Source organism: Hyla sarda, chromosome 3 (genome assembly GCF_029499605.1).
Source record: "Hyla sarda isolate aHylSar1 chromosome 3, aHylSar1.hap1, whole genome shotgun sequence".
In the NCBI taxonomy this organism is placed as follows: Eukaryota; Metazoa; Chordata; class Amphibia; order Anura; family Hylidae; genus Hyla; species Hyla sarda.
This window is the reverse complement of record NC_079191.1, coordinates 367,143,976-367,156,898: the sequence shown is the minus strand read 5'-3', so window position 1 is coordinate 367,156,898 and position 12,923 is coordinate 367,143,976. Positions and strand designations below refer to the sequence as shown.

Below are 12,923 nucleotides of genomic sequence, written 5' to 3'. Positions count from 1 at the left end.
AAGAGAAATACATTTTTTTATTAGTGGAGGGGGTTTTATATAATTTTTGAAACTTTTTTTAAATTTATTTTTTTAACATTTTTTAAGTCCCCATAAGGGACTTTTATATGCAATCATTTGATTGCATTTATTGTATTATGCAATGCCTATGGCGTAGCATTATACAGTGTGATTGGCAATCCACTGATAGCCTGGCTAAGGCATGGGGGTTCGCATTGCGGGGCTTCTGTCAGCCCCTCTGAGTTACCAGAGATTTTTAGTTTCACTTTAGACGCTGTGATCGGTATTGATTGCGGCGTCTAAAGGGTTAATGATTGGCAATGGTGGGATTACCGCTGTTTGTCATTAGCAGTGAGTGTCTGGCTACTCATAGTAGCCGACACTCACTGTTCTGAAGCGAGCGCAGCTCCTGCGCTCTCTTCAAAGCCGCTTAAGGACTCAGGGCGTACAGGTACACACTTGGTCCTTAAAGGGGTATTCCAGGAATGTTTTCTTATTTGACTATGCTACAGGGGCTGTAAAGTTAGTGTAGTTCATAATATAGTGTCTGTACCTGTGTGTGACAGTTTTCTCACAATTCTTATGTGATTTTCACCCCAATATTTATGTTTAACAGCATACAAAATGACTGTTGTCTCAGATTTTTCCCAGGTTGCAAAAAGTGCAGCCGAGACCTGATTCACTAGTCAGCTGATGACAGGGAGCCTGTCTGCTTCGATGGGTGGAGGGATCGCTAGGTGGGAGAGATCAATCTGCAACTAATGCAACAGTTGTAGGCACCCTGATTTAAAACCACAGGTCTTTTGAATGGATGCAGCTCATTTATGTTTCAATGGGTAGGGTGGCTGATATGTGGGAGGGAGTAGTCAAAAAAAGAAAAGTCAAACAGGAAATACCAGTTCACAAAAAGCTAGCCACAGTATTATGGTAATCTCACAACATAGCCATTTAGCCCCAATACAAGCAGAGATCCTTCCTGAGCATGTCCATTACTGTACATACTAAAATCACCTTATGGTGGATAACCCCTTTAAGTACCAGGAAGCAAGGGCGTACCTGTACGCCCTTCGTCCTTAACAGGTTAAAGGGGTTGTGTCATAAAGACAAGCTCCTTTAAAGGGGTGGAAAACTATTTATTTTAATGAGCTGGTGCCAGAAAGTTAAACAGATTTGTAAATTACTTCTATTAAAAAATCTTAATCCTTCCAGTACATATCAGGTGCTGTATGCTCCAGAGGAAGTTGAGTTGTTCTTTTCAGTATGACCACAGCACTCTCTGCTGACACCTCTGTCCGTGTCAGGAACTGTCTGGAGCAGTTGAGGTTTACTATGGGGATTTACTCCTACTCTGGACAGTTTCTGACACAGACAGAGGTGTCAGCAGAGAGCATTGTGGTCAGATAGAAAAGAACAACTCAACTTCCTCTGGAACATACAGCAGCTGATAAGTACTGGAAGGGTTAACTTTTTTTAATAGAAGTAATTTACAAATCTGTTTAACTTTCTGGCACCAGTTGATTTAAAAAAAAAATATTTCCACTGGTGTACCCCTTTAAATGAATGGCTGACAGGGTAATACATAGACAAACCAGGTCCATCATAGTGGAGGCAGCTGATACTGGTCATATTCCCTAATAGGAATAAACTACGGTAGCGCTAATCCAGATCCCCAGACAAACAAAAGTAGAAATCTTTGTTTTATTTGCTGATTTTTTGCCATGACTTTTCTGAAAAACCAATGTGTTATTAATGTGAACATGGCCTTGACTATGCGTGGCAATGGATGATTTTCCCTGCATTCCATCAGTAACATAATTCTTTGAATGTGTAGGATGCATTATATGAAGGATTCCTTTTCATGGAAAGTTGTGAAAATAATTTCAGGAAACAACTTGCAAGTTCTGAAGACTATCTTAAGCTTGAGAAGAGTAACAGAGAGAAACAAGAAAAGATTGTGAGTAAATTCTTGAGGGTATAGCGTTTCTATGTCTTGAAAGCTGTAATTTTTTTTAATTCTAGTTTGTTTCATAAATGTTTAATCAGGGGTATAACTGTGGGGGAGTCTGGTGGGGGTTGTGCCACCATTGCTGGGTGCCAGGCGGTGCTTACAAGCCACTCTGTCCTGTCCTGGTTCAAGTATAACCAAAAACAAGCAAATACAGGATATCAAATGGAATGTAACTATAACGGTAAATAGCACAGTTGCTCCGTTTAATAACTATGCTCCCATGTGAACTCTGCAACAGACAACAACCCTAAAGGAAACCCAAGAAGTCACTTACAGTGGGGATCAAAAGTTTGGGCACCCCAGGTAAAAATTTGTATTAATGTGCACAAAGAAGCCAAGGAAAGATGGAAAAATCTCCAAAAGGCATCACATTACAGATTAGACATTCTTATAATATGTAAACAAAAGTTTGATTTTATTTTCATCATTTACACTTTCAAAATAACAGGAAAAAAATGGCATCTGCAAAAGTTTGGGCACCCTGCAGAATTTATAACATGCACTGCCCCCTTTGCAAAGCTGAGACCTGCCAGTGTCATGAATTGTTCTCAGTCATCATCTGGGAAGACCAGGTGATGTCAATCTCAAATGTTTTAAATGCCCAGACTCATCTGACCTTGCCCCAACAATCAGCACCATGGGTTCTTCTAAGCAGTTGTCTAGAAATCTGAAACTGAAAATAGTTGACGCTCACAAAGCTGGAGAAGGCTATAAGAAGATAGCAAAACGTTTCAGATGTCAATATGCTCTGTTCGGAATGTAATTAAGAAATGGCAGTCATCGGGAACAGTGGAAGTTAAAGCAAGATCTGGAAGACCAAGAAAAATATCAGACAGAACAGCTTGCAGGATTGTGAGAAAAACTATTCAAAACCCAGGTTTGACTGCACAATCCCTCCAGAAAGATCTGGCAGACACTAGAGTTGTAGTACACTATTCCAGTATAAAGAGATACGTGTACAAATATGGTCTTCATGGAAGAGTCATCAGAAGAAAACCTCTTCTACTTCCTCACCACAAAAATCTGCATTTGAACTTTGCTAATGAACACATAGACAAGCCTGATGCCTTTTGGAAACAAGTTCTGTGGACCGATGAGTTTAAAATTGGACTTTTTGGCCGGAATGAGCAAAGGTACGTTTGGAGAAGAAGGGGAACAGAATTTAATGAAAAGAACCTCTATCCAACTGTTAAGCATGGGGGTGGATCAATCATGCTTTGGGGTTGTATTGCAGCCAGTGGCACAGGGAACATCTCACGAGTAGAACGAAAAATGGATTCAATAAAATTTCAGCAAATTTTGGATGCTAACTTGATGCCATCTGTGAAAAAGCTGAAGTTAAAGAGAGGATGGCTTCTATGGATAATGATCTTAAACACACCTTGAAATCCACGGGGGATTACATCAAGAGGCGTAAGCTGAAGGTTTTGCCATTGCCTTCACACTCTCCTGACCTCAACATAATTGAAAATCTATGGATAGACCTTAAAAGAGCAGTGCGTGACAGACAGCCCAGAAATCTCAAAGAACTGGAAGACTTTTGTAAGGAAGAATGGGCAAACATACCTCAAGCAAGAATTGAAAGACTCTTGGCTGGCTATAAAAAGCATTTACAAGCTGTGATACTTGCCAAAGGGGGCAGTACAAGATATCAACTCTGCAGGGTGCCCAAACTTTTGCAGGCTCCATTTTTTTGTTTTCTGTTATTTTGAAAGTGTAAATGATGGACATAAAATCTAATTTTTGTTGACATATTATAAGAATGTCTAATATGTAATTTGATGCCTTTTGGAGATTTTTCCATCTTTCCTTGGCTTCTTTATGCACATTAATACAAATTTTTACCTGGGGTGCCCAAACTTTTGATCCCCACTGTATACACAAAAATAAAAATTATCTTTCTTATTCACATTTAAAAGTTACCAGAAATTAAAAAAGGGAGAGTCATACATCATAAAAAGCAGAAAGCGACATCACCAGGTCCTCAGCATTGAAAGTTAATAAATATAAGTAAGTAAATAACAAAACATATACCACAGATAAATATATAGCGGAAATCACAGTTGCTTATAATACAGTGCATATGGTAAGTATAATGGAAAACGGCAGTGCAGGAATAGGTGCCACTACATTACCTAAAGTCTGGGATGACGCCACCTGAAATGACATGTGACTCTTCCTTTTTTTATTTTTTGGTATCTTTTAAATGTGTTACAGGTACATAATTTATTTATTTTTGTGCATTAATGACCCTTTGGGTTTTCTTTTTGATCCCTGTCCATGGTATATAGATCCAGAGCTAGGTAAGTGAATTGTATCTTTACTCCTAGTGACGGTTCGCTTAGATATGATTGTGTGCGCCTTGTTCATGATGCCATGAGATCCATACTAGAGGTGACAGTCATGATGCCCTGGGTGCTGGGTGGTTAAAAGTGAGTCACCTGACAGTGATTAGTGGTGATCTGACATGGAAGTGTCCTTCCATGAGAATTTGATTCTTCAGGGACTTTAGATTCATGCAGAATAGTAAAGTTTCTCCATAGTAAAGCAAATCTCTCGAGGGGCCACAAAATCAATGAACTTTAGGAAAGCAAAGTTCGATCAACTCAGAGAAGCCCTTAACAATATTAATTGGGATAATGTCCTCAAAAACAAGAATACTGACACTAAATGGGAGACTTTTAAAAATATCATAAATTCTCACTGTAAGATGTATATACCTTATGGGAATAAAAGGGTCAGAAATTAAATAAAACCAATATGGAAAACTATTTTGGAATATCTTGATAAAAATAAATGTATGACCCCGTATCAGCATGGCTTTATGAGGGATCGGTCCTTTCGAACTAACCTGATCAGCTTTTATGAGGAGTGAGCTCCAGACTGGACCAGGGGAATCGCCGGATGTCATATATCTCGATTTTTCCAAAACATTTCATACGGTGCCACATAAAAGGTTGGTGCATAAAATGAGAAGGATCAGGCTGGGGGAGAATGTGTGTAAGTGGGTAAGTAACTGGCTCAATGGTAGGAAACAGAGGGTGGTTATCAATGGTACTTATTTTGATTGGGTGCCTGTTACAAGTGGGGTACCACAGGGGTCCGTCTTGGGTCCTGTTCTATTTAATATATTCATTAATGAACTTGTAGAGGGGTTGAATAGTAAAGTAGCAATCTTTGCAGATGATACTAAACTCTGTAAAGCGGTAAACACTATAGAGGACAGTGCACTATTACAAATGGATCTGGATAGGTTGGAGGTTTGGGCTGGGATGTGGCAGATGAGATTCAACAATGATAAATGTAAGGTAATGCACATAGGGAAGAAAAATCCGGGCTGGGATTATGTATTAAATGGGAGAACACTTGGGACGACTGACATGGAAAAGGATTTTGGAGTCTTAGTTAATAGTAAATTTAGCTGTAGTGACCAGTGTCGGGCAGCTGCTGCCAAGGCTAATAAAATCCTGAGGTGCATCAATAGGGGTATAGATGCCCACGACAAGTAAATAATTCTACCGCTGTACAAATTCGCTAGTCAGACCTCACATAGAATACTGTATACAGTACTGGGCACCAGTGTACAAGAAAGATATAGTGGAGCTAGAGAGGGTTCAAAGACGGGAAACCAGGGTAATACGGGGAAAGGGAGGACTTCAGTACCCAGAAAGATTATCAGAATTGGGGTTATTAAGTTTAGAAAAAAGAAGGCTTAGGGGAGACCTAATAACTATATATAAATATATAAGGGGACCTTACATAGATCTCTTCCATGATCTATTTATACCCAGGACTGTATCTATAACAAGGGGGCATCCTCTACGTTTAGAGGAAAGAAGGTTTCTACACCAGCACAGACGGGGGTTCTTTACTGTAACAGCAATGAGACTGTGGAATTCTCTGCCTGAGGAGTTGGTCATGGAGAGCTCTGTAAAAAAATTCAAAAGGGGTCTGGATGCATTTTTGGAGAATAATAACATAACAGGTTATGGATACTAGATTTATAGGGACAGAACGTTGATCCAGGGGTTTATTCTCATTGCCATATTTGGAGTCGGGAAGGAATTTTTACCTCTAGTATGAGGGTTTTTTGCCTTCCTCTGGATCAACTCAGTATCGACTCATTAGGGTTATAGGTTGAACTTGATGGACTCTGGTCTTTTTTCAACCTTAAGAACTATGTTACTGTGCTTCACAGCAGGATTGTGAACAAATGATCGTGATGTTATGGCTTCCATCTGTTTCTTTATGACTGTAATTTTCTTTCCGAGGACCCATCTAAAGTAATTAGAGATGCTTTACAGCAAGCCCTTGGATATAGAAAACAATAGACTAGAGGGACCCTATTCACTTCTATAGGAGAGCCATTTAGGCATGTTCTGAAGCCTTTACAGAGGTCATTGTGCAGAGAGGGGGAGAGCTCTGGCCATCACCTATTGTAAAAGGCCTGAGCCTGATATTGAGAAAGGCCTGAGGAGAAAAATCACCCCAATTTTTTTTTAAATATGATTAACATAAAGACTTAATTTAAAATGGATTCCCCATGTTGTAAAGTTGTCCCTTATCCACAGTAACAGGATAGCTATCTGATCCCAGGGGCAAGTTCAGCCAACTTTCTACAGTGTATGGCCGACTCCCGACTCTCCCCAAATAGATGATGTCTGGGGACAGAACGATCAGGTTTGATTTCGTCTGATATACTTTATTGTTCTGGAAGAGATAAACTGTCATCAGAGCTTACACCTCTCCCTGTCCCTGTTGAGGGCACATGATTATTTGCCCATGCCAACCGCTCATGTCTATGAGGTAGGTTGGGGGATAGCCAACAGCAATTAAAAGCATATAGGCACCTTTAAGGGGTACTCCGGTGGAAAACATATTTTTTTTAAATCAATTGGTGCCAGAAAGTTAAAGGGGTACTCCGCTGCTCAGCGTTTGGAACAAACTGTTCCCAACGCTGGAGCCGGCTCTGGGAGCTTGTGACATCATAACCCCGCCCCCTGCCCCCTCCAGGTAAGTCTATATCACAGCCATCACACCCCCTCCCATAGACTTGCATTGATGGGGCGGGGGGATATGACATCACGAGCTTCCGGTGCCGGCTCCAGCGTTCGGAACAGTTTGTTCCAAACGCTGAGCAGTGGAGTGCCCATTTAAAAAGATTTGTAGATTACTTCTATTTAAAAATCTTAATCCTTCCAGTACTTATCAGCTGCTGTATACTACAGAGGAAGTTCTTTTATTTTTGAATTTCTTTTTGGTCTGACCACAGTGCTCTCTGCTGACACCTCTGTCCATGTCAGGAAATATCCACAGCAGAATAGGTGTGCTATGGGGATTTGCTCCTGCTCTGGACAGTTCCTGCCATGGACCGAGGTGTCAGCAGTGAGAACTGTGGTCAGACAGCTCCTGTGGAGCATACAGCAGCTGATAAGTAATGGAAGGATTAAGATTTTTATATAAAAGTCATTTACAAATCTGTTTAACTTTCTGGCACCAGTTGATTTAAAAAAAAATTTGTTTTCCACTGTAGTACCCCTTTAATTCTACTGTGGCACTTGTAGTGACTCCAGGTCTATAATACAGAAATATAGCATCTCCATGTACCATTATTAAAGGGGAATACATGTAGCTTTAGGGTACATTCCCACACGGCGTATTTGCTGCGTATTTGCTGCTGCGTATTTTATTTTCCCTGTTGAAGTCAATGGGTAGGAAAATACGCAGCACCAAATACGCAGCAAATACGCAGCAAAATACGCCGTGTGGGAACGTACCCTTACTGTGTATGAGCCTTGACTGCAAGACAAATCTCCTTTTACGTGATGTTTTTCATCTTGATTTTTCCTTTTCAATAATGATTATTTCTGTGTCCTAGATTCTTCTCTCTGACATCTTACTCCACAAGTATTGTCTAAACGTACTTGTCATTTTTCTTGTTTTTTGTTACTTGCAATAGGGCTGTTTGCTGAGAGAAACTGAAGAACTAAATACAAAGCTCAATACAATACAAAACACTGAAAAAGACCAGGAACAGTTGTTAAAAAGTGAGCAAAAGAAATTCATTTCTGATATAGAAGACTTGAAGTCGCAGCTTGAAAAGGCCAAGGAGCGTGAAAACCTGAAAGTGTTCAGTCTGGAGGGAGAGAAGGTACAATGCACATGACACATTATTTCAGAGTCATAGAAATCTTAGTTTTGAAAAGTGGCCTTCTTAGTAAGTCCGTATCATTTAAAGGGGAATTCTCATCTGCAACATTACATTCTATGTAGTGCATGTTAAGTTAGGTTCTTTTACAATTACATGTGCCGTATTTTTTGGCCCTATAGGACGCACCGGCATATAAGACGCACCCAATTTTAAAGGTGCAAAATCTAGGAAAAAGATTCTGAACCCAACAGTGATGTTCAACCTGCGGACCTCCAGATGTTGCAAAACTACAACTCCCAGCATGCCCGGACAGCCGTTGGCTGTCCGGGCATGCTGAGAGTTGTAGTTTTGCAACATCTGGAGGTCCGCAGGTTGAAGACCACTGGAGGAGGTAATACTCACGTGTCCCCGCCGCTCCGGACCCGTCACCGCTCGTTACCGTTGCCCTGGATGTCGCTCCATCGCTGTCGCCGCGTCTCTGTGGTGTCGCCGACGCTCCGGACGTCTTCTTCCCCGGGATCCACGCTCTCCGTCGCCGTCATCACGTCGCCGTCATCACGTCGCTACGCATGCCGCTCCTATTGGATGATGGGACGGCGTGCGCGACGACGTGATGATGTCGAAGGAGAGCGCCGACCATGCAGGGGATCCCGGCACGGAGCAGACACCGAGGAGGCAGGTAAGTTCCCTCCCGGTTTCACCACGGCGGTCCCGAACAGCCCGACTGAGCAGCCGGGTTAGTGTCACTTTCCCTTCAGACGCAGCGGTCAGCTTTGATAGTCTGAAGGGTTAATACAGGGCATCACCGCGATCGGTGATGTCCTGTATTAGCCACGGGTCCCGGCCGTTGATGGCCGCAGGGACCGCTGTGATAGTTGTGTATTCGCAATATAGGACGCACCAACGTCTTATACGGTCTTATACGGTAATTTGCAAGCTTGTGGACACTCCTTATTCTCCTTTGTGAACATTTGGTGGCATTGGTTACTGACATCACTCTCTCTCTCTGTATAGCAGAAGAGGGCTGAGTGGCCAGGATCTCAGGAGAGCGCACCAAATGGAACATACGCGCCGACTCCCCTGCCCTGCCACCTTCTGTGTCTGAGAAGCCCATCACAGACGACTCCAGGCACAGTACACAAGCTCTGGAACATCTATAATTTATGGAAAGGGCAAGAGGGGGGTTAGAGCAAGCTTGTCAATGTCCCATTGCGGCTATGAGTGGTTTGCACATGTTCAAGCCAACAGAGGTAAAGTCCCCCTAAGCGCTATTGGCCTGAGCTGCCTATCTCATCTGAATGTCCCATATAAACCAGGGAATTAAAGCGGGATGGAGGGATGTAGGGAGCAGAAAACACAAGTGCCCTGATTTACTAAGAGTGGAATGTAGTTTTCTTTGTGGGCTTTAATCCCCTAAAAAAAAAAAATTCCACGGTATTTACTAATGTGGTAATGGCGGGGTGTGTCCTGCAGGGCAGATGTCACTGCCCTAGGGGCAGATGGTATTAACCACTTGTGTTTGTGATGTCAGGGCGTGGTTTAGCCTTAACCACCCAAAGGTATGCTGCTGGATCCTGGGCTAGGCATGGGGGCAATGAAGACACCAACGCCAAGTTATGGACAACGGTTGCTTTACTGAGGGTAGACACTTGGTACAGTCTATGCAGTACAGCTAGGGCCCAAGGAGGTGACCATTGACACAGAGACCTCGCAGGTTTGCTGGGACTTGTAGCAGACAGGAGAATTTAGTGCAGGCCACGCTGGATAGACAGAAGACTTGACTTGACTGACAGGATTGTGACTTTAGCTAACTTTCACTTGGCTTGAGGCTGCAGGACTTGACTTAAAGCCTCCAACGTTCTGGACACACACACTAAGACGACTTGACTGCACTGGACCTCAGGAAGAAGAGAGAGAAGCTACCTCCACCCAGAGTTTATATGGGGGAGACTAGCAGGGAGCCCATAGGTCACTGTTGTGGATTGTGACTTTGGGGCAGAATTAGATTTGGCTCCAAAGGATATACAACCAGTTAAGTATCTGCAGACCGTGCATCTGAGGTCATCAATGGCTGAGACACAAGATGGCTGCCACCATGTGGTCTAGGTGAATATATTTTCACAAAGACCAGGTACATTAGACACTTAACTAAGCAGTATTACTAGAGACCAAATGCATTCATAAATACCCCACAGGCCAACCTATTATTAGGAATTTTGGAAGAGTTATATCCTAATATCCAATGCACAAATTAACACTACACACCCAAATACTGGCAGAAATAAAGATGTTTAATAAACAATTAAACTGAACACACTCTAACTAAGAGAGAAAAGAGAAACAGATAATACTACTAGCTAGAAACTTAAATCTGCAGTGTAAGGAAACACATGTTCAACAATTATAGCAGAAGACACTATCTGTTGGCTATTTGGGTGGATTTTCCTTAATTTGTACAACTATTGTATATAAAACACACAAAATAATATAATACTGAAATACTTAGCTTCGGTGCACCCTTATGGCAAGTATAAGACTGTAGCAAAGGCAGTGGACAAGTAGCTGCATTCCTTCTGTTGATAAATGGGCCCCACCAAGAAGTTGAATAGAAGGTGTCATGGTTGCTGGCCCGGAAGAGAAAGAGAACCTCATCCTCCTTGCCATGCCTTTTATTATGTTTTCTCCCCCCCCCCCCTTTTCCAATGTTACAAAAGACCACCTATAGGTCCCTGTGAACATGCCTAAGAGACCCCTCCAGGTAAGAGACTCCATCTTGCATTTGACTAAACTAACTCTATGTGGCTTTCTGGTACAGGATCACAAAATAGGCTCATAACAGTCACCTTTGGGGTCAGCTGGTCACTAGAACCTCCTGGGTAACAATCACATGGTACATTTATTAAAGATACAACACAGAATATAATACACAACATATTTATATTGCAGGAGCCCTGGGGACACTGCCTGACAGGGCAGGACAGGTATGGGGAAATACCATCCCGTACTGGGCTACCACACTAAGGTTTCCCTACATTTTGCACTTTTCCCTACATTTTGCTTTTTGTACACATGCTCTGAGCTTTGGGGTTTTCCAGAGCTCAAATCCACCACATTTTCTGTGGAAACCTTAGTAAATATGTTGGATTTTTGTAAAAATTTGGTGGACACTCCCCCTTTTTGCAGCCACGCCCTCTATTCTCAATGACCACTCCCCTTTTTTGGGTTTTCTCAGTAAAATGGAGAGTTGGTCGGGTTTTTTTCAAATTCTGGCGCAGACAGACTTTCTGGCACACAACCCGACAATACCTGTCGGGTTTACAGTAGTAAATCAGGGCCAAGGTGCACTGGTTGTCACATTTGATTTCTAAGATGTCTAGTAAAATAAGTATAGTTCTTATGTATACAGAGACTAGGATTAACAAGATCTTTTGGTATCAGTGTCATGTATAATCGAGTATATGGTAAAATTGCTTTTTTTCCCATCAGCTCCAAAAAGTACAACACCACTAGTAACAATTTGCATCTTTGTGTTATTACTTTTTCATTTTTTGACAATATGCGGATAATGTTGCTACCCATTGACTTCAATGAGTAGCAACATCATTTGCAAGCAGAATTTCAGCTGTGGGAAACTTGCAGTGGATTAGTTACATGTGAATGTACCCCCAGGGTGTCTTCACACACACCAGAACTCCTGCGGATTTTATAAGGCAATCAAAAAGAAATCAGAATTCCCTTGTAAAATTCACAGTTGTGGATGCTCAAATGGGGATTTTACAACTTTAAATCCGCAGCAGATCCTGATACCGGTTTACCAACCAAAAGACTAAGCATTTGAATAAAGTCATAACTAATAAATGCCATTTAGTAATAAAGCTGAAACTTATACATGCAATAAAATGAGCACTAGGACAAACACAAAAAAACAATATAAAGTCTATAATATCACAAACATTTTTACATTTGGCTAAATTATCTAAGAATTTCTTCTGTCAAAGCTTTACTATCATTACATAAATTCCTGACATGACGCAGAGACATGTCAAATGTTTTGATTGGTCGAGTTTTGATGGGCTCTATTGACTATAATAGGGCCCAAATTCTTCAATCAGACACACAGAGTGCCAAAAGTGAAGCGCATTACTGCTGCAGGCTTCACCCAGCTATGTCTAGTTATTGGTGGGGGGGTCAGAGAACCTGACTGATCAAAACTGAAATGATAGTAACTCTTTATGTTTCTTAAAGCCTAAAGTAAGTGATACACATAAGACATGTTCCGTTAGCATTGGTTTAGCCAAAAAATCATATTAATTTCGATAGGGAGATAAGCACAACACCTCTGGAAGGGTTCATATCCTAAAGGTTTGGGCATGCAACATGCCTGACCCTTCTTGCCCCCATGCACATCAGATAGTCCGCCAATTCTAAATCTAATGCGTAAGTCAGCCTAAAGTAATTGTTAACACCAAGTTGTTTTAGGTCCAAGATTCTGTGCTGATTCATTTTTTACTATATTTTCATAGTGGTCATAGCTTTAACTTCTGATGCAGAGCTCTAAATTCCCTGTTTAGACAGTTTTAGAAGATAACATTTGCAGCTGTCACTGTAAACCCCTAAGTGCTTGACTGTCTTTCTGAGTCTTATAATACTTTGCAGGCTGAAATCCTTATGCAATTGGAGACTACAAAGGCTGATCTAGAAAGGCTGAAGAAAAGACGCTCACCAGTAATAGCTGAATTACTCAAGGAAAAAGTATGTTACAGA

At 41.6% G+C, this 12,923-nt stretch overlaps 1 protein-coding gene across 9 annotated transcripts in view; it reads left to right on the top strand.

The window, feature by feature from the left end:
• Nucleotides 1–12,923, top strand: part of LOC130362758 (golgin subfamily A member 6-like protein 22) — a 127,556-nt gene that overhangs the window by 87,006 nt on the left and 27,627 nt on the right. For all 9 annotated transcript variants that reach the window (XM_056567739.1, XM_056567740.1, XM_056567733.1 and 6 more), the window contains 3 exons: nucleotides 1,832–1,954; nucleotides 7,968–8,159; nucleotides 12,816–12,911. In XM_056567739.1, the coding sequence (XP_056423714.1) occupies nucleotides 1,832–1,954; nucleotides 7,968–8,159; nucleotides 12,816–12,911 (411 nt within the window). The remainder of the gene's footprint in view (nucleotides 1–1,831; nucleotides 1,955–7,967; nucleotides 8,160–12,815; nucleotides 12,912–12,923) is intronic.